We start from the raw sequence: 27782 nt of genomic DNA, 5'->3' as shown, positions 1-27782 counted from the left end.
AGCATTAGCTTTCTTAGAGTATTCTTATGAATTAATGAGACTAACAACCCTGGTAAAATGGTTGAGACACACATGAAGAGACAGTTCTTTTAGTCAACATATAATAAACTGCACTGCTGCTGCTAAGTTGCTTCAGTCGTGTCCGACTCTGTGCGACCCCATAGACGGCAGCCTACCAGGCTCCTCTGTCCCTGGGATTCTCCAGGCAAGAACACTGGAGTGGGTTGCCTTTTCCTTCTCCAATGCATGAAAGTGAAAAGTGAAAGGGAAGTTGCCTAGTCGTGTCCAACTCTTCACGACCCCATGGACTGCAGCCCACCAGGCTCCTCCGTCCATGGGATTTTCCAGGCAAGAGTACTGGAGTGGGGTGCCATCACCTTCTCCGAATAAACTGCGCTAGGTGCTGTGAATACAGTTGTGAACATCTGTGCTTATGTAAAGAGGTGTGAGCTATACATAAATGCAGAAGTATGGTGGGGAGTAAGGGACATAATATTTCGGTTTATGCTAAGTAATAGGAAAAGAAACTAAACAAGGGGATATGATAAGGAATGACCAGGGGTGGGGCTTAGTGGTTGCATAAATTATTTCCCTATGTACTACTGAGGGAAGGCCTGTCTCTAAGGACGTGACATTTCAGCTAAAGACCTGAGTGATGAGCCAGCCATGTAGAGAAGAAACTGGATTGATACCAGGAGAAAATCAGTACAAGCAGAGGGAACTGCAAGGCCTTGGAGTGGGTGGATGGGCCTGAATCTGGTGCATTTAAAGGGTGTCAGGACTTTGAGGGTGTGGGAGGTGGTGAAGCAGAGAAGGGTCAGGAGGCTGCCACAGGAAGTGTGTGTAGGCATGGACTGGTTTGGTGATAATGCAGACAAGGTAAGCGGACAGATTCAGTGTGGATTTCAGAAGTTGGTTTAACAAGACTTGCTGGTTGTGAGGGAGAATCAAATTTTTTCTGGCATACTTCGTGGATCATTTTATGAGCCAGAAATTATAGGGAAAATGGGGACAAATAAATGAAATGCTGAATTATAGAAAAATAAATTAAGGAGGTATGGTAGACCTTTGTCATTCAGTTTCAGAATCTTATCACAAGCTTGAACAATGGTATTTTATTTTTTTACCTGTTAGATTCATAAAAAGTAAAGTTTGCCAAAGCCATGGAGAAATAGTGCTTATGTAGTTGAAAATTTAGACTGGTTTGACTTGGGGCAGTTTTGGCCAGTGCCTTATCAAATGTAAACCTATTGGATCATAAGGTGTCTGCACTTATCAAGTATGTTTGCCTGAGAAAGTCAAAATAAATGTGGAAGAATGTTTATTGCCCTATTATAATTTATAGAAGAAGAAATAACAGCTACTAGGACCAACCTGAATGTCCATCAATAGAGAAATTATTATATATATTATCAATATTATGTTCATAGAATGAACTACCTGTCACCAAAGAAGAAAGACAGTCTCTATGTGCACATATGGGAAGCTCTCCAAAATACATTATTTGGGGGAAAAAAAACCTGTGAAATAATATATTTGATGCTTTGTGTACATTAAGAAGAAAGATGTTCATTTATATGTTTCTGTGCATGAAAGAATCTTTGAAAGGCACCTCTGGGCTGGGGAATTTGAAGAAGGAGATTATTCTCACTTTAGGTAAGAAAGAAGAATATGAAGTTGTGCATACTGTGACTAATAACCTTTTTTAAAAAGATTTACTTGTTTGTTTTTTGGCTGTGCTGAGTCTCTGCTGCTGCTCGGGCTGTCTAGCTGCAGTGAGTGGGGGCTGCTGTAGTTGGAATGCACAGGCTTTTCATTGCAGTGGCTTCTCTTGTTGCAGAGCACAGGCTCTAGGGAGTCAGGGCTTCAGTAGTTGTGGCACATGGGCTTAGTTGCTCCACAGCATGTGGGATCTTCCTGTTCCAGGGATTGAACCCGTGTCCTCTGCATTGACAGGCAGATTCTTAACCACCAGGGAATCCCACTAATAACTTTTTAAAAATTTGTTTATTTGGCTGTGTTGGGTCTTAGATGCAGCACACAGGATCTCTCGTTACAGTGCATGGACTCTCTTAGTGTGCCCCATGGGCTCTGGATTCCCAGACTCTGGATTCATAGACTCTGTAGGTGTGGTGTGCAGGCTTAGTAGCTCTGTGGTATATGGGATCCTAGTTCCCCGACCAGGGGTCGAACCATGTCTCCCCTGCATTGGAAGGTGGTTTCTTAACTACTGGACCCAGGGAAGTCCCACTAATAACTTTTCATGTGGCAAAGCTTCCCTGTAAGAAAGTCTTTGTATTTCATTCTAATAAAATCCCAGAAGTACTACACTAACAATTTGTTCTGAATATAAACAAAAAGAGACTTAAGAGCATCCCAGAAGTTTCACAAAATTGTTTTCTTAAAAGAACATAGTTCATTTTTATTTAAATGTTCTGTTTTTTTTTTGGTTTTTCCTTTACTATATTGTGAGTTCCTTTATCAGAGTCATACCCAGATTTTAAATTCTTAAAATCATTTTCTGAATTGATTTTGTAATTTACCTTTGCTGTAGGCAATTTGGAAAATTCAAGTACAGATATACTCTACAGTCTGTTTCAGTTGTTTAGATGACTGTTAGTCTGTTTCTATGTATTTCTGGATATTTTTATGCAGTTATGATCGTGCTTTCTATAGTTTATTCTCTGTTCCCAACTCTTATTGCATTCTCATTTTATCATGTGCTGAGGTATGAATTTTAATGTTTAAGTTCCTACTCCATTATGAAGGAATTAATTTTTCACCATCTGCCTTTGTGGCAAACATCTTTATAGGTAGATATTTCTCTGTATTTATGAGTATAATTAATTAGAGATTTTTTTAGCAATAAAATTACTAAGTTGAACAGTTAATATTTTTAACATTTTGGATATTTTTTGGATATACTGTCCTTTTATGAGCCCTCTAGCAGATGAGAATGCTTGTCTCACCACATATGCAGAGAAGAAAAATATCAAAATGACTATCAAATGAGCACCATTGACTATCATATCTTTAGTTTTCTGGTTTGGTAACTAGAATTCTTATTTTAATTTCTGTTTCTTTTAAAGTGGAATACAAATTTTTTAAAAACAAGCACTATAAGTTCTTTTTCCTTGTTGAATTTCCTGCTGACTTTTTTTTTCCTTTTTCTTTTTGGCTGAGCCTCACGGATTGTGGGGATTCTCCAAGCAGGGATCCAACCCATGCCTGCTGCATTGGAAGTGTGGAGTGTTAACCACAGGACCGCCTGGAAAGTCCCCAGACCTTTCTTTTTCCTTCTGGGCTGGAAACTACCCTGGGCACTGAAAAATCAAACTACCTTAAAGACAGTTGTGATTCCTTACTTTATTAAGTTAAAACAAGATATGTCGGTTTTTAATTCATTGTTATCCTATTTCTAATGAATCAAATCTCAGGGAGAAAATGCTTTCAAGTGGGTTTAGACTGGAGATACTCCTTAAAGGCAGCTTAAACTCTGAAATGTTAATGATGGCTGGGAATAGAAATCATTTTAAAGCCATACCTGTATAGTTCTGTAAAGGATGTGTACAAAGGTGTGTGTACAGGTGAGAATCCAAATTTAGAATAGCTGTGAAATCAGTTTTAACTATATCCTTAAATTCCTTTCCCCTTAAACACAAAAGTACAAGCTAACCTGTAAGTGGTACTGTTTATTCTTATGCAGATCAGTTGAGTTTTGGTTTTTACCATCTATCTGGCTATTCTAGACAAAATGTAACTTAAGTAACTTTTCATTTTGACCAAAACCCAGGGAGGGAGAGGTCAAATTTATTTAATGTGCCCTTTTAAAAAGGGAATTAATATTTAAAACTAGAGGCTTCTAGGACAATGCTATAGTTTAAAGTGCTTTAAATCTTCCAGAGTGCTTTGGAAAATGTTGTCAAAATATTTTTAGAATTTTCTTTTTAACCTTACAGAATACAATAACGCTAGCTTGCTAAAGTAGAGGAAAGGCCACCCAGTAAGAACTCATCCTCAAAAGAGAGCAGAGGAAATTACATTGATAGCTACCGTCTATTTTTATTTCTTTAGTTTGGGGTGGAGGGAATGCCTCAACTATCTAATATGAAATGCTGTAAGTTAGATTAGCAAGATATTTGAAAAGCATAGTTAAGGAAATCTTAACCAACATTCCTGTTAGGCCAGGGACCCAGTTAATACTTTTATGTCATCCTGTCTCTTTCCTTCCTTGCACTTGGCTCACATGATAGTTTATCACTTCCGTGATTATGTAGGTTGTCTTTACCACTAGATGTAAATCCATACAAGCAGGAGCTATAGCTGTTTTTCCTTATTTACCATATTCCTGTTGCCTAGCTAGTGCCTGACTAGCTAGGAGACTAGAATCTCCTTTAATAAGTAAATACATTTTCTTTTCCCATTTTGAGTTGCTTTTATTTATTTTTTTACAATATTATATTGGTTTTGCCATACATTGACATGAATCTGCCACAGATGTACACGTGTTCCCCATCCTGAACCCCCCTCCCCCCTCCCTCCCCTGGCTTACTTCTCTCTGTATAATAGGCTCCAGTTTCATCCACCTCATTAGAACTGATTCAAATGCATTCTTTTTAATGCTCCATTGTGTATATGTACCACAGCTTTCTCATCCTTTCGTCTGCTGATGGACATCTAGGTTACTTGCATGTCCTGGCTATTATAAACAGTGCTGTGATGAACATTGGGGTATACGTGTCTCTTTCAATTCTGTTTTCCCTAGTGTGTATGCCCAGTAATGGGATTGCTGGGTCGTATGGCAGTTCTGTTTCCAGTTTTTTAAGGAATCTCCACACTGTTCTCCATATTGGCTGTACTAGTTTGCATTTCGACCAACAGTGTAAGAGGGTTCCCTAAATACATTTTTTAACCTGTTATTTTGGCAGAACTTAAAGTTGGATAGTATCAGTGTTGGTAAAAGGTATTCAAAAATAAATAGGAAATGTTATGAGAGGACTATAGAGTAAACTTAATTCAGAGACTGTAGAATTGAGGATGGAGAAGTGTTGCAGGAATGTAAAAGTGATCTTTTACTTTTTATACTATTTGTGTGTTGTCTTTTTTTTTTTTTTTTTTTTACATGAAGCACAGATTTATTAGAGGAAGAAATAGGGTTCGATGCAGGATACTGTGTGTTGTCTTTTTTAAAAACATAATGTGTATGTCCACACTGAGTGTTAGCTTCACCTTGCTCACATTGCTTTACTTCTTTTGAGCCTTGGAATCAGTACCTGTAAAATGGGTTTAGTGCCTTCTCCATATGGTATTTTTAAAAATTTAATAATATATTTTATTATATTCATTGGTTTTATTTTTTAGATTTCACATGTAAGTGATATCATACAGTAATTGTCTTTCTCTGACTTATTTCACTTGATATAATACCCTCCAGGTCCATCCAAGTTGTTGCAAATGGCAGAATTTTAATTCTTTTTTATGGCTGAGTTGTATTCCTGTGTGTGTGTGTGCGTGCATACACACCACATCTTTATCCATTTATCTGTTGATGAACATTTAGGTCGCTAATAAAAAAAAACAAACAAACATGTTCACAGATGCAGAGAACAAATGAACAAACTGGTGGTTACCAGTGTGTATGGAGGGGGAGGTAAGACAGGGAGTTAAGACATACAAACTGTAATGTATAAAATAAACTACAAGGATATATTATACAACACAGGGAATATAACCATATTTTATAACAATTATAAATGGAGCGTAACCTTTAAAAATTGTGAATTACTGTGTCATACACCATTAATAGTGATAAAGAATCCACCTGCCAGTGCAGGAGACACAGGTTTGATCCCTGGGTCGGGAAGACCCTGTGGAGAAGGAAGTGGCAACCCACTCCAGTAATTCTTGCTTGGAGAATTCATGGACAGAGGAGCCTGGTGGGCTACAGTCTGTGGGGTCACCAAGAGCTGGATGCAACTGAGCATGTACCCATGTGCCACACCTGTAGCTTATATAAGATTATACATCAACTATACTTCAGTTAATATATATATTATTCAACGTAAAATATCAACATGTGTTCTATATAGAAAATTATTGAGATATTTTGATTTTTGATTTTTTATACTATGTCTTCAAAATGCAGAAATTTAAAAAATTGAGATAATTGATATAACATTAGTTTTAGGTGTACAGCATAGTGATTGGACACATGTTTTTTGTGAAATGATACGTGGCTTATTCTCATGATATGCATTATATATTATATTCACAGCTCATCTTGATTTAAACTGTAAATTTTCATCAGAAGTAGTTGGTATGATTTAGGTGTCATAATGTTGAAAATGTAGGTTCATGCCTTTAACTTGTACTGAATCATACTGAAAAGTTTCCTGGTAACAGACTAGAACTGCCAGATTTTTAACTTAAATTTCAATGAATTAAAGTTTAGAATTCATTTCCCACTTGGTCACAGCTACTTCTGAAGGGCTCAGTGGCTTCTGAGTTGACACTGACCGCTCCAGAGGAATGTGTATGAGTCTGGCAGGACAGCGAGCAGCCTCCCCTCTCCGCCTTGGGGCTCTGCAGCCCAGGCATGCAAGCCCTTGGCTTTCTAAGAGAGATCGGCGGCTGCCAGGTTTCCTGTGGGAATGACTTCCATTGCACTATTCAGTGTCCTGATGGTCAGAAGGCAGAACCACAATGAGTATTATGAACTAAGGGATTTGTTATAGGACCTTCTCGTTACACAGTAGAGAGAGGAACCGGGGATGCTGAAAGACCAGGGTAGTTTCACCAGCCAACTTCCTGAAGCCCTGGTGCAGGTGGACAGTTGGGGCCCACGAGGCACTCCAGAAAGCCAGGCCCCTCCAGCTGCTGGAGTTGGGCCTCTGGAGGGTTGCTAGCAGAGCATCTGGGGTAAGCGGTTGCTGCTGCACCTGGGGCAGTCCTGGGCTCACTTCTGTCTTCAGGGCCTGCTATAAGGCAAAAGGAGCAGAGAACAAGCAGAGCTGGACGCTGCCAGCGTCTCTGAGTCTGACCCTCACTTAGGTCAGCACTGCTGACCTGATGCCCTTTAACGTTCTCAGCCACTTCCAGGTACAGTGGGCAGAACAGCACTTGGACTTGAGAAGTACAGAGGTCGAAGCGCTGCAGTGGAAAGTGGGAGGGGGCCAACCTTAAAACTCAGGCCGTGCAAAGATATATCTTGTGTGATTGTTCTAGAGACTTTGCACAGACTCTACTCTTTTTCTTATTAAGTAGGGAACATAGTGTTTAATTTTAGAAAGGCTTGTTCTTTGTAGTACCATCCCCATCTGCTGGAATATCAGGGCTCTGCCACGAAAAGCTTAGCTAAGGCTTGGTTATGTCTTGATCACAGGTAGAATTAATCCCATTTTAGTGTGTGCTTTCCAGTTTCTGAATGTAGATGTTTTTTTCATCCTTTTGACTGAAGAAGAAATGAGTACAGTTAAGGGGAAAAGGGAAAGTATAGAGGTCAAGGATTGAGGCTTCTGGAATCGGTTCTAGATAGGGTATTTCTACCGTGAAATAAGGGGCTTAGACTAAGTAGACTCCAAAGTCTCTTCTGTTTTTAATATTCTGTGGTTTATTCTAGTTGAATAGGATTTTAATCCTAATTTATATTGTCACTGAACTTCTAGCATTAAATTTAAAGTCTCAATATAGACTTCTGTGTAGAAATTTTTAATTTTTCAAATTGATTTCTGGGATATTAAGTTTGAATTACCATACCCTTCTTAATAACTTACACTTTTTTCTGGCTATAATAATATGTTCACTGTAAAATTTTTGAAGAAATCATATATTAGAAGGAAAAAAATCATATGTAATCCCACTACCCAGTTATAACTACTGTTACTATTTTAGTACCTCTCTCTAATATTTTTATAACATATTAAAGAGAAAGCTTTCTGAACGTACCATATAGTAATTTGCCTCTTTCTCTTCCTTTTATCTTTCTGTGTCATTAACTTTCTTTTTCAGGGTTACATAGCATTTTACTTTGTATGATTGATGCATTGTAGATTCTTAACCTGGGTCCATGGATAGAATTCAGGGAGTCAGATATCTTGGGCAGATAAAAACTTAGATATTTATTGTCACCAATGTTTAACCGAAATGTAGCATTTCTTCCTAAATGTGGGCACAAAGTCACAATAATACTAGCAGGATCTAATTCTTTGGCAATAATAACCATCAGTAGGATGATCAGACATTTCCTGTCTGATTCCTTTACAGTCATTGCACATACCTTGAAGTGTTTACATTCATCAGTATGAAATTATCACTACTTTACATATTTAACATCATACTTAGAAGGTATCTGTTCATAGGCTTCAACACATTGCCAAATGGTTCATGGTACAAAAAGTTAAGAATTTCAAATTGTTAGAGATAGTTTACTTAAATAGGTGTCTACTTTAAAGACTAGTAGAAGTACATTTGCCTATATCTGTGATTATTTGGACATAGGATGAATCTCTAAAAGCAAAATTTTTTCATGAAATAGTTGTTTTTAAAGCATTTAAGTGCACATGTTAGGTTGCCCTTCAGAAATGTATCAGTTTGCTCTCTTGAAACACCCAATTCTTCTTCTTCTTTTTTTTTTTGGCAGATGGTGAAGAATCCACCTGCAATTCGGGAGTCCCTGGGTTGGAAAGATCCCTGAAGGGGAGGGCATGGCAACCCACTCAGTATTCTTGCCTGGAGAATCCCCATGGACAGAGGAGTCTGGCAGGCTGCAGTCCATGGGGTCACAAAGAGTCAGACGTGACTAAGCACAGCACAGGGCATGTGAGATCTTACTTCTCTGACCAGGGATTGAACCCATGCCCTCTGTGTTGAAAGTGTGGAGTCTTAACCACCGGACCACTAGGGAAGTCCCACACAGTCCTTTTTAAATCACTAGCTTTTATATTCTCTAGAAGCTGATGCTCCCGTGCTTTGGCCACTCTTGAGAGTCCCTTGGACTGCAAGGAGATCAAACCAGTCAATCCTAAAGGAAATCAACCCTGAATGTTCATTGGAAGGGACTGATGCTGAAGCTGAAGCTCTAATACTTTGGCCACCTTACGTGAAGAACTGGCTCATTTGGAAAAGACCCTGATGCTGGAAAAGATCGAAGGCAGGAGGAGAAGGGGACAACAGAGGATGAAATGGTTGGATGGCATCACCAACTCAATGGATATGAGTTTGAGCAAACTCCAGGAGATAGTGAATGACAGGGAAGTCTGATGTGTTACAGTCCATGGGGTTGCAAAAAGTCAGACACAATCGAGCGACTGACCAACATTATTATTGTTTGGCCCTGTAAGAGGTCTCCAATATGGTATAATGTTCAAGGAACTTCTACAAATCCCAAATTTGAACCAGCATAGCATCAGGGAAAGTAATATTTCATTGTGTTTAGATGTTAGTCACTCAGTTGTGTCCAACTCTTTGCATCTGCATGGACTATAGCCCACCAGGCTTCTCTGTCCATGGAATTCACCAGGCAAGAATCCTGGAGTGGGTTGCCATTTCCTTGTCCAGGGGATCTTCCCGACCCAGGGATCGAACCTGCAGCTCCTGCGTTTCCTCCACTCCAGGCAAATTCTTTACCATCTGAGCCACCAGGGAAGCCTGATTAGGTTATACTAGTTTTAGTATAACATAAAACTGGTATAGGGGATACCACATGGACAGCATGTTGTATTCCAAGACTCTGGACTAGAGACTTGAAAACATTCTGCTTCAGAAACTCCGTACCAGAAGCCATAAAGTAGGTGGAGTTAGACTTCAGTCATCAGTCTTCTTTTTTGTTCTCCACCAGGAAGAAATTAAATTGTCAGCTTCGAAAACTATGTATGTACATGGCAGTGGAATCTTGGAAACACCAAAGTGTGAAATTGACATTTTACTGAATAAGTAGGCGATTGGGGCAAGGATAATAAGAATGGGGAGGAGCTAGTATTAAGAGTTGAACTCCTGGTAGGATGGGATGGGTTTAGGACAGAGCTCCATGGGGATCTAACTGGTGAGAACGGAATCCATTAATAATTTAATGATGGTAGGAGTGCCAGGTCTTGAAAGATGGGTAGAGAATGCATGACACAGAAAAAGTACATAGCATGTGACAAAAAAGGTACAAGTACTTAGGCTTCCACCATGGCTGGCATATTTGTCTGAGTCAGCTCGAAGAGACCAACTCTATTGAAGTTGCTTAGAATTATTTGTTTTCAGAAAATAAATAATTTACCGATAAAACAAGTCTGAGCTGGGGCATGTGTGAGTGTAGACCTGGGTCTGAGAAAGTGCCCAGAGTAGGGATGAGGCAGAAAGGTAGGCTGGTCCCTGCATTATGATCCCACCTCTGCCACTTAGCAGCTTTGGCACTTTGGCCTTGTCTGAGCCTTGTTTGCTCACTAGTTTGAAAAGAAAGAAAAAAGATGATTTAACCAGGTGGTCTTCCAGCTCTTTTCCTGCTGACAGGCCATCAGGGACTTTTTGTCCAGAGATTCTCAACCTGCCTGTAGCAATTACTTGTTTGGTCAGTCCTTGTTGAGGGGCTTGAATTACATAGAACAGTCTTAATTTGCAAATAATCAGACACCTAATTAGAATTAACTTTAGCAGAATGTGGGATGTGTTGGGGGGGGCGGTGCTATTGATACAAAGCTCACAGAATAGGAAGACGTTTTGTCACGATTCTGTTCCTTTGCTGCCTCTCTCTCAGAGTGAGTTTCATTTTCACCCTCTGCACAGTTTTGTGTTACCTGAGGAAGGGGCTCCATTCACATACTTTGGCATCATGAGGTCAGGAAATTCTTCTGTCTCTCCAGTACCCAGTTAGAAAAACCTTAGGGAAGGAGTCTCAGGTTGTCTTGAGCTGTGCCCATACTAGGAGTGGCTTCTGTAGTCACATGGAGGGGTTACTATAACCCAGGTTGGCTCAGATGGCTGCCTGTGGACCATACTGTAATGAGTGATGCAGAAACCAGCAAGAAAGATGACATTTGCCGTTAGGACCACTTGGATGGTATAGGAAGAAAAACAGTTCAACAAAAGCCTGGGGTGTGGCGGAGTTTTAAAAGCATCATCTTTGGGGAGTCATGCACTAGGCAGCAGCAGTCTTTGAACACTTGCTTGTACGTATCCAATTTAAAAAACAGTGTATCCCTCAGTGAGATCGAGTTCTCACCACCCACTCCAGTGGTCATTATCTGCTCCCCCCACCAAAAAAAAAAAAAAGCCAAACCAGAAAATAGTAAGTGTTGGCAAGGATGTAGAGAAATAGAAACACTTCTGCTTTTGCAGAATGCAAAATGGTATAGCTGTTGTGGTAAATAGTATGGTGGTTCCTATAAAAAAAAATAAACATAGGATTTACCATATGATCCAGCAGTTCCACTTCTAAGTATATATATGTAAAAGAAGTGAACTCAAGGATGGAAACACATGTTTGTTTGTACACTGATATTCATAGCAGCACTGTTCACAGTAGCCAAATGTGGAAGAAAGTAACCCAGATGTCCATGGACAGACGAATGGATAAACAAAATGTGGTATATACAGCCAATGGAAAACTAGTCCTCCTTAAAAGGGAAGGAAATTTTGATACATGCTGCAATATGGATAAACTCTGATGATATTCTGCTAAGTGAAATAAACCAGACATAAGGACAAATACTACATGACTCCACTTCTTGGAGATACCTGGAATAGTTGAGTTTAGAGACAGAAGATGGTTACCAGGCACTCGGGAAGGGTTAGTGGGGGGTTAGTGTTTGATGGGTACAGAGTTTTGTTTGATATGAAAAAGTTCTGGCAATGTTTAGTGGTAATAGGTGCATAAAAATGTGAATGTACTTAATGCCTCTAAATAATACACTTCAAAATGGTTAAAATGTTTAAATAAAAAAGTTTAAAAAATACAATGTACACCTGGCACGTTTAACTTTGTATCTATATTTTCATTGGAAAAAGGTATCTAATGGAATCAAAATTGTAGAGATTTTTATACTTATTATGTTTAGAAACCTGTAAATTAGCTCTTTAATTGTAGAGAATTTCTCATTATTCCTTTTCTCCTTTATTTGTATTTCTAGTCTACTTCTCCCACAGAATTTTATACTAAAGAAATGTTTTACATTTCAGTCTGCTGTTGATCACATGTTATACTTCTCTGCAACAAAAGCAGTACATAAATTGAAATTTTAAATTATTTCCTGTGACTGAAAGGCTTATAAGTGTTTTGGATTGCTGTGGCCATTGATTGCTAGGACAATTGATTAAGACAATCTAAAGGTTAAAATTTTTGATAAGTAATTATTTATTGGAAATTCTTCTTAATGAGATAAATGAGGCATCTTTATAACTCATGTAATTTTGGATGACTCAGTTATTGCCAGAATGACTCAGGATTTCAACGCCAAATACATTCCTCTTTTCTGTTTTTATAGATCTGTGCCCTATTGAGTAAACTTGTTCACATAAATAAGTAGATGGGACATGAAGGCATTGTTAGAGCAGTGCCACTCAATTGTTTGAATTGTTTGAACTTGTATGCAAAAAATCAGTCATCTATTTTTAGTCATTTACTTGCCGACAGTTCCATTCATTCCTTCATATTTATTGAAAAGAAGGAATTGGAAACCCTCTAACTTGTGAAAAGATTTGTTGCTTGAGACATTGGTCATTGAATTTCTCAGTTTGGGGAAGGTATACCAAAAAATGCTTAATGGAGATTGTTGTCTCCAACAAATAACTATTGTTATTTTTTCACTTAGAGACCCTGTTTAACTCAGATTACCTAAAGGATTCAGAAGATTAAAATATTGTTAAATTTAAAATACAGCTTTACAAATACAGTATTTTAAAACAAAAAAAAATTTTTTTTGGCTGCAATGTGCAGCTTACAGAATCTTAATTCCTGAACCAGAGATTGAACCTAGGCCCTCAGCAGTGAACGCATGGAGTCCTAACCATTGGACTGCTAGGGAATTCCCTTAAAATGCTTTTTATTTTATCAACTTGCTTTAATTATGTTGTTATGTTTTGTCAAAACCTTGGGTCTATAGATTTTAACTTGTTCTGCTTATGGAAAATGTCAACTGTAAAATTTGATTTAATGAAGTTGCTTCTTGTCATCAAACCAATTACTTCATTCAGATTTGCTTTTTGTCAGAAAAAGTAACTTCATCCCCTTCCACCACTATTTTATTGTGAACATTTTCATGCATACGGAAAAGATGAATAAATTGTAAAGTGAGCACCCGTGACACTTATCACCTAGATCCTACAATGAACATTTTATCATATTTGCTTTATGACACGTCTGTTTATATATCCCCCTAATCATTTATCAAGTATTCTTACGTATCACTCTAACCATTTATTGTAGCCCAGGTGGCAGTAGTGGTAAAGAGCCTGTTTGCCAGTGCAGGAGATGAAAGAGACACTGATTTGATCCTTGGGTTGGGAGGATCTCCTAGAGGAGGAAATGGCAAACTACTCCAGTATTTTTGCCTGGAGAAGCCCACGGATGAGGACCCTGGTTGGCTACAGTTCATGGGGTCGCAAAGAGTCAGACATGACTGATGACGTGCACTCACACAACCATTTATCAGTCCATCTCCTTTTATGATGCATTTCAAAGTGAATTGGAGACATGGGTATAATTTACTTCTAATACTTGAGTATGCATCTTGACTCTAATGTTTGGTATTTGTTTAGAGGTTCTTGGAGGTAAAATTAATAAACAGTAAAATGCACAAGGATTGCAGAAGAATGTGTGTCATTAGGTGCATTCTGACAAATGTGTGGATGAAACTCCCCACAAAATGTACATTGCCATCACCTCAGAAAGTTTCCTCATCCCATTTCCCAGTTGGTGCCCACCTCTATCCCTTGGAGGCAGCCACCTTGTTTCACTGTTTATTAGCTTTGCTTCTTCTAGAATTTCAAAGAAGTGGAATCATATACGTAGGTACTTTTACATAAGGTTTATTTCACTCAGTGTAGTGAGATTCACCTCTCTTGTTGCATCTTGTTTTAGTTGCAGTTTCTTCTGACTCTTTGCGACCCCATTGACTGTAGCCCACCAGGCTCCTCTGTCCATGGGATTTTCCAGATGAGAATACTGGAGTGGGTTCCATCTCCTCCTTCAGGGCATCTTCCCAACGCATAGATTGAACCCGCATCTCCTGTATTGGCAGGTGGGTTCTTTACCACTGAACCACCTGGGAAGGCTGTTGCTGCATGCATCAGTAGTCTATTCCTTTTTATTGCTGAGAAATACTCTAGCATATATGTGTATCAGTTCAGTTCAGTCGCTCAGTCGTGTCCGACTCTTTGCGACCCCATGAATCATATTCTCCTGTTAGTGGTCACTTGAACTCTTTCCAGGTTTTGGTGATCATACATAAAGCTTCTGTCACCGTTCATGTGCAGGTCTCCTTGTAGACATACTCTTTCATTCTTTTTAGTTGAATACCTTGGAGTAGAATTGCTGGGTCACAGAATTGTATATGTCTAATCGTATAAAAAGTCAGCAGAGCTTTTCTAAAAGCGATTCAACCGTCATACAGTAATGTATGGAAGTTCTGATCGGCAACACCAAATGTTGGCAAACTGTGGAGCAGTCTTTTTTACTTTTAGCCATCTGGTGAATATGTAGTATCTCATTGTGGTTAAATTTGCATTTCTTTGACTAACAATGTTGAGCAGTTTTTCAAATGCTTATTGTCCAGTTGTATATATGTGTGTGAAATGCCTTTTGAGGATTCTGTGCTCTTTTTTTAAGTGTGCTTTTTAAAAAATTTCTTTCTTTAACTTTTGAGTTAAGATTTCTTATATACTCTAGATACTAGCCATTTGTTAGATATGGTTAAAGATATTTTCTACCGTTTTGTAATTTGCATAATTATTTTCTTAATTATGTCTTGATGAGCAGACATTTGGTAAGTCCTGTGTATCAAAACTTTCTCCGATCATTGCTTTCTATGTCCTCCGTAGGAAACCTTGCTCTGCATCCCCCCACCCAAGCTCACAAAGATAGGCTACGTTTCCTTAGAGAAGTTTTAAAAAGTTAAAACTTTCAGGTCTCTCTGATTCATACTAATGTTTACATGTGGTGTGAGTTGGAGGTCAAGGTTCATTCCCTACCCCCCAGCGATATTTGGTTGTTCAAGCACCATTTGTTTAAAAAGCCCTTCCCCCTGAATAACCTGAAGGCATGTATATTATTGGGGTTTCATTGAATACCTGGATCAATTTGGTAGGAATTAGCTTTTTAATAGTATTGAATTTTCCACTTTGTGAACATGGTGTATGCCATTTAAAAATTTAAACATTGTTAGTATTTATTTCCAGAAACATTATAGAAATCGTTTTGAAATAAATTGCAGAATTCATTTGAAGATTATTAGTGTGGTCAAGGCTGAAATAAGCCAATGATCATACTTTTGTGGTCGGAAGTACAAAGTAAACCTGGTGTCTCTCATACCTTAACCTGTCGTGTGACTTAAAGTGTAGCTGAAACTATAAGGAAGGTTTCCTTGAGCATCTATGCATCATGCATTCTCTTATCTTCTGAACTACTGTAATTAACGCTCAGGTTAACAGTACATTGTCTCTTGGAGTTGTGATTGACTCGAGTTTAGCCTTTACAGTTTGATGACAAGTGTAAGGAAAGGTTGGTGAGTAAGCTGCAGCCTGAGGACCAGCTTGATGTGCGAGGCAGCAGGACACTGGCCGGGCCACCTGCTGGGGAGAGTGAGCACTGTGAGGGGGGTGTTGAGTAAGAATGGGGTGGATTACCCAGAAGACAGAGACTAGGTAGGAAGACCACTTGAAACTCAGACTGCTCAAAGTGTGTGCAGCACGTGAGTAGTGCAGGCATCACTTAGGAGTAGGTTAAGAACACAGATTCCAGGGCCCAACCCCACCTACTGAGGCAGTCAGTGTTGTTGATTGCCGAGTCACCCCTATGCCCTTGAAAGTCTGAGAAGCACTGCTTTAGGGGAACATGCAGGCTTCCTGGCGTGAGTGGTCAAGGGCCCCAGCGCAACAGTGGTTGACATGATATTGACAGGTGTCTGACTTCTTGTATGGTGGCTCTTTCACTTCAGGTTACCAAAACGTATTTACAGAATCGTTTCTGTTTTCCTGATTTGGCAGAAGTGGCAGGGTTGGGGGATAGTCTTTCAAATGGTCTTTTTAGAAATGCATTCTTAGAAATGCCACTTTATGAGCTTTAAAAAAACTTTTAAGAACATAAAGCATTGATTTAAGTAGCCTCAGCTTACTGTAAAGTCAGTTATTCAGAAGAAATCTAGTGGGGACCAGTGACGCAGCATCCTTCTCTCCTGTTCCCAGGGACTGGATTTGGAGGAGAAGCTGAGATTTTGTAAAAGAGTTCAAGTATGATTGCTGTATAGACTGTAATAGTGTGCTTGTCAAAAGGCTAAAGAGGAAAAAGAAAGGAGAACACCACTTTTGTGATACTGTTTGTGCAATGACTAAAGGAAGATAAATCCATGAGTGGCTTGCTACCCTCACACATTAAGCTGTGTTTTTCTGTGTTCCCTTACCAACATCTATCAACAAACAACATTTTCACATAGTTATAGTCATGATGTAGATGCAGCTTTGTAGTCTGTTAAGTCATTTAACATACTTCTCTGCCCCCAACCCCTTTTCTTCCCTCCTTATCCATCGGCTTTTCTGCCCTCTTCCTCCCTTTCATTTCATATGTCCTTGACCACTTCCCTAGCTCTGATCTCTGGTTCATCCTGAGCCCTTTGCCACATTAATTATTGTTTAGCAGTGTAAAGAGACAGTTCACGACACTCTTGAGCATCAGTTTCATTTTCCTGCCTTAGTTCTTCCTGGCTTGGTTGGCCCAAACAAACCTTGCTTATCTTCTCTCCTGTTAACTCCTCTGAAGTAGATCCCCTTTCCCCTAGGATCAGCTAATGCAGCATCTGCTCTGCAAAGCCACCTTGTGTTTCTTGGGGGCCTCAGCTGACTACTTGCAAGCACCATGGACCTTTACACTATGGAACCTGCCTAATGGTTTCATAAATGGAGGCCTGAAGTGACTCTTCTCTCCTTGTTTCACCTCCTTAGTTGCCAGATGCTCAAGAATGATAGTTGTAGAGGACCATGAGCAATGTCATGCCAAGTCTTGTTGACAGAGGAGCCATCAGCGGACAGACAGGTTCTTAGACTGAGGATGGAAAAGATTAGAGGTGAGGCTGTACTCGTCTTGAGGGCTTTCCAGGTGGTTCAGTGGTAAAGAACCTGTCCGCCAATGCGAGGAGACCGAGGTTTGACCCCTCTGTCAGGAAGATCCCCTGGAGGAGGAAATGGCAACCCACCCCAGTGCTCTTGCCTGGAGAATTCCATGAACAGAGGAGCCTGGTGGGCTACAGTCCATGGGGTCGCAGAGAGTTAGATAAGACTGTGCATGCCTGCATGCATACAACTCTGAGCCCTAGAATCAGAGCCCTTGGGTCACCTCTGCATTTTGATCCTCTCAGCGGTCATTCTGTTCTAGACTGTGACAGACTTTGGACTTTGGGTCAGTTGGAGTTTTTCAGTTGCTAAGAAATTTGGGCAATTATTAAGAAGGTAACATTTTCAAAGGGAGATCATTTTAAAATTCTGAACCAAATCAAGAAACTTAATCAGAAATGTTGCATAGGTATTGATATGGAAACTTGGCAGGGTTCGGGTTGATATAGAAAGTGTTTAAGCTGAGAGTCTTTGTTCAAACAGATTGCCTTAGAAGTAGTCTCACCTCATCACGTGCTGGTTCCAAGCTTCTAGTATCTTCAGAGTGTCTGATGTGTGCTTGGCTAAAGATTATAAAGAATATCCTCCAATAAAAGGGGTCAAGTTCCTGCCCAGCATCAGATATGAGTTCGAGAAGCAAAGACAGGCTTTCCTCAGTAAAATCAGTGTTTCAATTTCAGCCCTTTCAGCTTACTGAGCATTTGCCCATGTTGACAGTTTACTTCTCAGACTTTCTGTCAATACAGAAGGGGTAGGGAGCAGAGTGGGTAAATTTGGAGAGCTAGGATCATTAGAAAAGAGGCTTTTGGGGTAAAATGTTTCTGAACACAAATGGCCACAGGTAAGACTGAATCATGCCTGCCAGTCCACCTAGGACAGTTTGAACTTGCTGCATTGGTAGGGTTATTAATATTTGCCCCCTTTCTCTCTCAGAAGTGCCTTGGTTTGGATGATAAATTATATGGTCACCTACTGAAACCAAAATACCAATACAATACTTTGCGCCAGACACTGTGCCAAACAGTGTGATCCTCAACAAAACACCTGAGAGAGAGCTGCTTTTGCCACTTTACAGGTGAAAGATGCTCAGAAAGCTTTAGTAACTTGACTGAGATCACGCAGTGGCAGATCTTGTGAGTAAAGCAAGATCTATAAAACTTATAAATCCCACTTAATTTTTCCTAGCCTACCACACTAAAGGTTTAACAGGTGTGTCTTCTGTTAATCGGAGGAACTAGTGAAGGAATACTACAATGGTAGTGCAAGCCTTAATCTGAAAGAAACAGTGGGATGGAGAAGGTCTGGGTAAAGGTAAAGGTGATGCGTCAGTGGGAGTGCTGGTAGTAGAGGGAGAGGCATGCTCTACTTAGACCTCCAAGCTCCTGGATGGCTTGCAGCCATTTGTTCCTAAGTGACCTTTAATGGTCACATTTGAAAAGACCCTGATGCTGGGAAAGATTGAAGGCGGGAGAAGGGGACGATAGAGGATGAGATGGTTGGATGGCATCACCAACGCAATGGACATGAGTTTGAGTAAATTCTGGGAGTTGGTGGTGGACAGGGAGGCCTGGCATGCTGCAGTCCATGGGGTCGAAAAGAGGGTAATTGTATAGACCAGTGCTACTCAAACTTTTAAGTGAATTAATGTCAACTGGGAATCTTATTAAGATGTAGATCAATTCCAATTCCAGAAGTCTTAGGTGGGGGGCTGAGAGGCTGTATAACATGATTCTGGTGATACTGATTTTGTTGGTCGGCCATGCTAGACTTTGGGTAGCAAGAGCATAGTTGGTATCTAGATTCTCTCTGCGTGCGGCATGGAGTCCCCGTGAACACAAAGGCCCTGATTTTGGCCGGGGATGGGAAAAATGATTGCTTCTAGATGTAGGTGTGCTCACAGTGTGGTGGAAGGGACCATACAGAGAGTTTGTAAGGGGGAATGGGTACTTATATTTGGATGTTTTTAAAGGAAGCATTATGTTTTTATAACTATTACATATGGGTTATTTTTAAAGTATGTACTAAGCTTGGGGGAAGGGTGGACAGAGAAGCTGGTGGGGGAGTGGTCTGGGGTGGGGGCAGCACCAGCATGGGTGGGTTCTTGCTCTGACTGTGCAGTGGTGAAGAGGTTTTGACAGACACAGGCTTGGAGCAGGCAGAGTATCTACAGCCAGACAGGAATAACATGGATGGATGACACAGCAGCAAAGCTCTTTAAAAAAAAAAAACCCTCCGAGGGGAGGAGTCCCTCTCACAGACTGGCCGTTCTCCCCTTCTCAGCTGTGCCTGAGCGCCTGTGGACAGAAGGGGACACTCTGGAGGCTCTGGCCAGCCGTTCCTGTGGCTAACAGCAGTAGCTCCCACTCTGCCCACCTTGTACCCTGTCCCGGGTGGTCCCAGGTGGGCATGCTTCCTGTGTCCGGTTCCTTCTCGCTGTAGCATGGCAGAGCGAGCAGGGTCCCTGGTCTCAGTGCAAGCAGCCTTCCTGCCATGTGGCCGGGACCCTCACTGTACCCTCCTTTCTAAGGACGAGGCCTTGTGACTGGAGGTCATGTTGGAAGAGACGGATGGATACAGGAGAGTACGTTGGCAGATAGGAAGTGGCAGAGGTCCCAGAGGTTCTGGGCAAAGCTGGACTTGGTGCTGGGGCTGTGACTGGTCATGGGAACAGGGCTGTGGTTCCAAGCAGCTCCCCTGCCTGGAGAGAGGGTCTGGGTAGCCAGAGGTGGGTAGCCAGAGGTACCAGGACCCCTCCCGTGGCCGTGGTGCTCTGGAGGAGCAGGGCCAGGGGCTGTGAGCTCCTAAACCTGGGTCTTCTGACAAGGCACATACTACCTCCAAGATCGCTTCTGCTGTTTGGGTCTGATCAGACTCTGTGAGGGGAGTGTTTCCTTGCCTGTGCCTGCAGTTGCAGGAGGGGGAGCTGGTCCTGCTATGAGATTGATGCCCACCCTTTTGGAGTGAGGGAACTTGGGAACAGGGAGTAAGTATCCTAGTCAGGGGGCTTCCCTGGTGGCTCAGATGGTAAAGAATTTGCCTGCAATGCGGGAGACCTGGGTTCAATCCCTGGGTTGGGAAGATCCCCTGGAGGAGGGCATGGCAACCCACTCCAGAATTCTTGCCTGGGAAATCCCCATGGACAGAGGAGCCTGGCAGGCTACAGTCCATGGGGTCCCAAAGAGTCGGACAGGACTGAGCGACTGAGCACGTCCTTGTCAGGACAGGTCTTACTCTGGCATTTGGGTGGCCCAGTGACTCCCCCGCCCCCTGCCGAAACTGACCCCTTTCTTGGTAGCCAGTTGCTGCTGACAAGCCTGGAGCACCAGGTGTCGTTCCCCAGGGTTCGAGCGAGCTGTGTTTTCTGAAGCCTGTCCCACCCCTGGCAGTAAACACTGCTGTGTCAGGGTAGGGCTCAGGGGCCACTTGGAGCACACAGATTTTTGCTAGCAGAATTGTGAAGCTTTGCATCGGGCTGCAAAACCAGGGCTTGAGCAAGCAGCTGGAGAGAGTCCAGGACTAGAGTGTTTTTGGGTTTGGGGGCGGAGAGCAGAGGGAGGGGAGGGAGGGGCAGGAGGGCAGAGCTGGCCGAGCAGGCAGCCTGCTGCTTTGGCTCCGCTGTCAGCAGAGAGGACTTCAGTCGTGCCTCGGGCCGCTTGGCCACCATTGCTGGAGACCGGAGGGCGCTGCCTCGCAGCCGGACTTACCAGCACCGCACCCGGACTGTTCCCAGTGGCTGTTGTGCCGTCTCTTCCCTGGGAGGCAAGTCCCCTCCCTGCCGTCCCCTGCTCCTCCCCGCTCTCTGAGGGGTGATGCCGCTCTCCATTGCACGGCTCAGCCGGCTGATGTCACTGGCAGCGGGGAGCATCAGCAGCCTGATCACATGCTGGCCCAGTCTGTAATGCAGACGGGATAGGGGTGTGTGTGTGTGGGGAGGGGGCTGTATGGCAGCCGCTCCTGCTTTAACACCCCCAAAAGTGCAGAGGCAGCGGCTGCAGCATCCGGCCAGCTTGGATGTCTAGTCTTCGAGCCTGAGGAAACTATTCTTAATATTATTTATTGTTGATAATCCTGGGGAAGCAGCCCTTAACTCTGGGCTTCTGCTGTTTTCCTGTCCAAAGCAGACTTCCAGGACTCAGAAGAAACAGTCACAAGCAGGATGCTTTTCCCCACCTCTGCGCAAGATTCTTCCCGTGGCCTCCCAGATGCAAATGACTTGTGCCTTGGCCTGCAGTCCCTGAGCCTCACAGGCTGGGACCGACCCTGGAGCACCCAGGACTCAGACTCCTCAGCCCAGAGCAGCACACACTCGGGTGAGTGCCGGAAGATGAGCCAGCGGGGGGAGGGGGCGCATGGGGTGTGGAGCAAAGATATCCACAGCAACAGTTGTTCTCTTCCCCTTTGCATCCCCCACCGCCCCCCCATACAACATGGAGCTGTTTTGCAAAAGATGGAAATGCTGGCTGTGAGTGTGGTAGGACAGATGGTGGCTCGTAAAGGCAGGCACCGCTTCCGCACTTACCCTGATAAATTCCCTGGAGTTGTTAGTCTGTACCTGAAGTGGCCCTGAGAAGGGTCCCCAAGGTGATAGCCTTATGCAGAAAAGATCCAGCGAAACCCCTAGTGCCCAGGCCTGCCTTGGAGATGATGAAGCAAAACACTTTTAGGCGGGGGAGGGGACTTTAGGGGCTGATGACTGGATGTCCAGATTCTATTTCCCAGTGGCTTTTAAAACTAGGGAGCTCTGTGTAAAGGATGGGTGGTCCCCAAATCATGGCGAGGTTAGAATTTTAGCCATAAGTGAGGCTGGGTAATCCTAGGGTATTGGAATTGGCTTCACATGAGGCTGAGAGCATTGATCCTGGAAAAGGGGGTAGGCATGGTGAGCCGGGTGGAGTAACTCTCGGCTATGGAGGCCTTTTTTCTTTCTTTTTTTCTTTGTGTAAAGGGTGACCAAGTGGATGAAGGGGGAGCCATTCCCCTTAGGGTCCCTTGTCATCCTGGAAGGATTCGATGGGGACAGATTGAAGGGGCTTCTTGGCAGCCCCTCTAACTGCTTCTGCTCAGACCTTCCTACTGCCCATTAATTTCCCTCTCATGGTTCAAGGGGGTGGGTTGGCCAGACGCAAATCCTGGAGCATTCAGGAAGAAATGTGAACTTAAGAAATAACTGTAACTATACATAAAAATCTTAAGTATTTTGCTTTATGTGCATTACACCTTAATAAGGAGCATCTTGGCAGCAGATACTTTAAATGATGGAAAGCGAAGGTCGGGGCAGCCATTTACCATTGGTGCTGACAGTGGGATTCACGGAGCCCGCTGTCCCCACCAGCCACCCCCGCTCCAGAACCGGGCGGCAAGGTTCCTCTGGCCTCCACCCTGTTTGGCGCAGGTCTTTTTTTAGAATGCTTTGCAGAGCCTAGGACTGTTGTGTCTGTTGGCATTTCAGTGCCCAGTTGTTTTGGTAAATCCCTTTTGATTGGGGAAGTGGGGGGGTAGAGGCTGTTTTTTTTTTTTTTTTTTCTCTCTCAGGTGAGGAAGAGCTTTACCTTAAGTAACTACCTCTGGGTTAAGGTAGAATTTCTTGAACTACTAGTGTTTAGCTGATTCAGGATTTTCTCTGGGCTGGGAAGTATGGTGTCACTGTTTCGTGTCCCATGCCTGGATATCTCGGCTTTGAGGCCATGGTAGTTTGTTTCACATTGGTACCCTGAAGCCGGCCGGGGGGTGAGGGGGGCATGTGAATCTGACCTTGTCTCCACCCTCACTGCTGACTCTGAGCAGAAGACTGAAGAGCCCCCTGCACAGGAGCTGACCAGTGTCTGACCAGGGCACCGTCCTTCCCTGGTCTCACGTTGGGTGTGGCCCTTCCTTGGCTCTGGCTTCTCTTAGCTACAGGGGCCCTTCTGGAATGCATTATAGCACGTAGAAATGCAGGAGAGGCCAACTTGGGGCTTGGAGAGGTTGGCCTGAAAGTCATTCTGAAATCAGGCTGGAAAAAAAAAAAAAAGCTTGTGTCCAGCCACAATTTCCTCGGCTTCCCCAGCAACCCACCTGAAAGGCCTGTGCTCGTAGCTCTTTGTCTCTACAGTGGAGATGGATTTACTTCCCCAAATCTCAAGCACTTTACTTATAAATATTATGTGATTTTCTGCATCAGAGAGATCCTATACTCTGTGGCCCTAGCATCCGTGGGGTAACCCAGAAGGTTATCCCAGTGGTACGATTTAAATGGCCCTGGGCAGGGTTAGTGTGGGTATGCCTTCCTTTCCGAGGGCTGAGGACACACCCACCCATCCCTGATCCCCATGTTATCCTTGGACTTGGGAGCTGAGGTGATGGCCATCTCTCTTCTTTGCCTGAGTCCTGGGCCTTCTTGGAAAGCCCACAGAGGGTACTGCCTCCTGGAGTGGGACGCAGCCCTCCCACCAGCCAGCTGCACCCTTGCCAGCGATGCGGGAACATGCAGCCCACATTCCAGTGCCTACACTGCCTTCCCATCTGAAGAGCAGCCAGCTCGGTTTCTCCAGGGAGGGAGGAGGCGTTTCAGCAGCTCTGGACAGTCGAGGAGTCGTCCTTGCAGACAGCCTGGTACCTTGCTGTTTCTGTGAGGAGCACGTGGTGCAGGCTTCTTCCTTGGGCTCTGCTGGGTGATATATTGCCCCATGTGGCTGTTGGCTCACATCTGACCATTTTCTACAAGTCTCAGGTTCTGAGCAGTGTGTAGGGGGCAAGGTTGGAGGTAGCAGGGCTCTTGTGGGAGAAATCTTGGCTAAATTCATTCAACATATACTGAGCATTGGCTGTGTGCCAGGCACTGTGTTAGGCACTGAAGGTACACCAGTGATAAAATTGTTTCCCTTAAAAATGCCCTTGACTATTGAGGGGAAATAGATGGGACTGTATACCGCATACAGCATACAGCTGCTCTGCCCAGGGGCTCCATTTTCTCCCCTAAGGAATTTTTTGGCATTGAGGCAACATTTCATTGGATTCTTCCATGGAGACCTGTCTCCAGGGGCTGGAGTCCTTCTGCCTTGTGGGTTTCATTGGCCTGGGGGACCTGCAGGAAGACCCTGGGGTGGAATCTGTTTTTGAGCATTGTGCCTGCAAGGCCAGCATTGGTTGGGGTGTGGTGCTCTTTGAGGCACCGCCCTTCCAGACTGTGCCTACCCTTGAGGCCTCAACTCAGGCTGGGAAGGAAGCCTTCCTGCCCATGAGGGCAAGATGAACGTTACAGGTGACCCCAGTGACATGTCCTACTTGCAGTGTCTTAAGTCCTGTAATGGAACAGGAGGGCTGTTAAGGCCCTGATCCTTAATGTCCTGGGATGAGAGAGAGTGACTAATCACCATTTAGCGACTGTTTCCTATGTGAAGTGTGTCACATGGCTTGGATGCTTTCACAGTCCTGTAAAGTGCGTACTATTATTGTCCCCATCTGAAAGATGAGGAAGAAACGCTCACAGAGCTTGTGGAATGCCAGGAGCGACACAGCTACCAGAATTTGAACCTGGGTTTCTTTGACCCCAAGCCTCCTGGGCTTTCTCTCCCACCTGGCTCCTGTGGGCAGAGCCCAAACTCTTGAGCAAGAACACTCACAGTGGGTTGTCTGTGTGTACAACTCCAGGGCTGCTTGGCCATGAGGTCTCCTTTGCAGAGGTCCCCAGGGCCAGGGCACGAGGCAGATGGTTCTGACTCCCTCTTCACCCTGTGTCTCAGCCCGTCAGCTGTGCACCTGATGTGTTTGTCTCCCTGCCTTCCCCCAGTGACTCTTCTGCACGCAGCATTACTCAGCAGGAAGTGGGGTGACTGAGAACCTACTTCAGGGGACCTGGAAATAAGGGCTCCTAACGAATGCCTTGTGCAGAAGCCCAGTGGGCTGACCAGATGCTCAGTCTGAGGGTGCCAAAGGACATGTCCTGTTCCCGCCCACTTTCCTTAGAAGTCCTTGAGGTTAACCTGTTCACCCTCCTTGGTTTCTGTCCCGGCTGCTCACTAGTGAATAGCATGTTCCCTTTGCTAGAGAACTTGCAGGCTCCCTGCTGTCTGCAGGCCAATTGAGCCTGGGGTGAGAGCGGCATCTTCAGCAATTTGTTCCTGCTGCTGCTCTGCTTCCAAATAACATTTCTGAGGCAACATTCAAAACAGGGTTGGGTTCTTCCCTGTGGAACATGGCCTTCTGGGCCCAGCCAAGTTCTCCTCACGTCTACCTTGGCTGTCCAGTTCTTCACCGCTCTGTTCCCAGTATGTAGCACAGTGCCTGGTCCTGGTGTTTCAGCAGGTATTTATTGAATGAATGATAAGTGCTGAGTTAATTCTCTAAGTTTGAACTGCAGAGTTCAGACAAGGTCTCTCTTCTGCCTCCTACTTGTGTTGATCATCATCCTGACGGACAGATGGTTCCAAACGATCGGTATCTCTGAGCCCCCATAACTTTTAGGGCATGATGGTGCCCTTACAGAAGGTTTCTGTCATACTCCGGGCAATGAATTCTGCTGTGGAGTCAGGTAGTTTACTGAGGAGTAACTTTCAGTGCAGAGCGGAGGGGCCCCGAGCAGCACTGTGACAACAGGACACCTCCCTGCGGAGGGGACTTGAGGAGCTTGGGTGCAGGGGCCAGGTACTGCTATCCTTCCCTGGGGCTCGAGCAGGCCATTTCTTCAGGGGATGAAACTTGTCCAGTGACTCAGACTGGGGAGAAAGGCTGTGTTGGGTACCACCTTGAACCTGTGGGATCCAGAATTGGTGGAAGGAGTTCAGACTCACAAGAGCACTGCCTGAGCTGGGGTGTGATGTGGAGTTGCAGGCTTAGGGTCACAGGAAAAGAGCATTCTGTTAGCTTTCTGTTATGTCTGCAATGCATGCTGCTCTCTCCACCTTCCTCCTGTGCATTCAAGTAGATTTTGAGCAGGCAGCCTAGAACCAAGGGTTGGTATAGGGAAGAAGGTTCCAGGTATGCGGCCTTGTGTCTCAGACTAGGGAATCTTCCCAGGTGGGTTGGTGAAAGAAAGAATCTTCCTGCCAATGCAGGAGACAAGGGTTGCATTCCTGGGTCGGGAAGATCCCCTGGAGGAGGAAATGGCAACCCACTCTAGTATTCTTGCCTGGGAAATCCCATGGACAGAGGAGCCTGGCAGGGTATAGTCCATGGGGTCACAAAGAGTCAGACAGGACTGAACGACTAAATAACATCATCATCATCTCAGGCTAGACATAATGGCTCCTGGTCTGGGTGTCTCTCTGGACTTCTCCCATCAGACAGGTGGCACACAGCTGTGATGGGCTCTTCCGAGCTGAGCTCAGGCTCGGTGTCTGACAGTGTGGACCCCTGATGCCTGGCTGCCGCTGCAGTCAGACTCTGGTGCTTTTGTGCTCTCAGGGAAGGCTTCCGAAAACTAGCCGTGACTCAGCTGTAAAACCCACAGGAGCAGGCGCAGAAGGGTGAAAGTGGAGAAAGTTAACAATCAGTCTAAAGACACTGCTGCTGCTTTGGTCTCCTGTACCCTCTGAGGCAGTGCTAATGAGCTGGAGCCCCCTGCCAGGCCCTCTCCTCCCTGCGACTTCACTGAGAGCCGTCCGTAGCTGCTGCGGACTCCTGCCCGTGTGCGGGGGGCTCCAGCAGAGCACATGGTTCTCCTTAGTCACATTTGCAAAATGAGGATCCACCATCCGCTTGGCCACCAGGGCTGGGGACACCCGGTAAACCTCAAGACTTCGTGTTCCCTGAGTTGTAGAGGTCAGGATAGGAACAGAGCAAAGAGATCAGGGCCTTGGCCTTGGTCAGAGCAAAGAAGTCAGAGTCACTGCAAGGTGCCTATAGGGCACTCCCTACACGACCCTTAATCCATCTAGGTTAACATTCAACATTTGACCTTGATGAAGCGCTCTGCCCTGTGATGGGGAGTGGAGGTTGAGATCAGTCACTGGCCTATAGCATAAGGGACCTGTCACGTCCACTAGATTTTAGGTTGTATGGCTTGAAGAGAGTGTGCCTTTCCAGTGGGTACACTTTATACTTAAAGTTAGGAAGACAGGCTGGCTCCTTCCATCTCGATTCCTGGCTGGTGGGAACCAGCGCTGCTCACTGAGCATCCTTGTAGAGGAGAGATGTGGTCTCATGGGCCGAGGTGAGGTGCCACCTCCCCGAGAAGCCCAGTGTCTCTGCTGCTCTCCTCCTTTGATCTGTAGATGCTCAGAGAACTGTCTGGCCAGGTCCTTTGTGAGATTGGGCTAAAGACAACAGTCAGGCCACCATAGAGCGTCAGAAACTTGTCTCCTTCTGTGGGTGGAAGGAAATATCAAACCCCCTGGAAAATCCTTGCCTCTTGATAATAGGTTTTCTTGTCTTCCTCATATCTTCTAGTGAAACTCCTCTCTTCTTGGCCCCTTCCAGTTGAGTATTTGCAGGAAACTGATGTGAGGAGGTGCTGACGGGACTGGGTGTGTTAATTCTGGTACACGCTGATCTTACATGTTTGT

The 27782-nt window shown here is 44.0% G+C and overlaps 1 protein-coding gene across 10 annotated transcripts in view; it reads left to right on the top strand.

Moving 5' to 3' along the window:
- The window catches only part of CPEB1 (cytoplasmic polyadenylation element binding protein 1), a 109619-nt gene that overhangs the window by 63020 nt on the left and 18817 nt on the right, over nucleotides 1–27782 (top strand). For 5 of the 10 annotated variants that reach the window (XM_027521172.1, XM_027521167.1, XM_027521171.1 and 2 more), the window contains exon 3: nucleotides 21420–21611. The exons of 1 other annotated variant lie outside the window; for it this stretch is intronic. In XM_027521172.1, the coding sequence (XP_027376973.1) occupies nucleotides 21420–21611 (192 nt within the window). Of the gene's footprint in view, nucleotides 1–20879; nucleotides 21061–21419; nucleotides 21612–27782 lie in introns of those variants that run through there. 4 more of the 10 variants (XM_027521168.1, XM_027521170.1, XM_027521175.1 and 1 more) reach the window with 2 other exon arrangements.

Source organism: Bos indicus x Bos taurus, chromosome 21 (genome assembly GCF_003369695.1).
Source record: "Bos indicus x Bos taurus breed Angus x Brahman F1 hybrid chromosome 21, Bos_hybrid_MaternalHap_v2.0, whole genome shotgun sequence".
Lineage (NCBI taxonomy): Eukaryota > Metazoa > Chordata > Mammalia > Artiodactyla > Bovidae > Bos > Bos indicus x Bos taurus.
The sequence above is the reverse complement of the archived record's forward strand: the minus strand, read 5'-3'. Positions and strand labels throughout refer to the sequence as shown.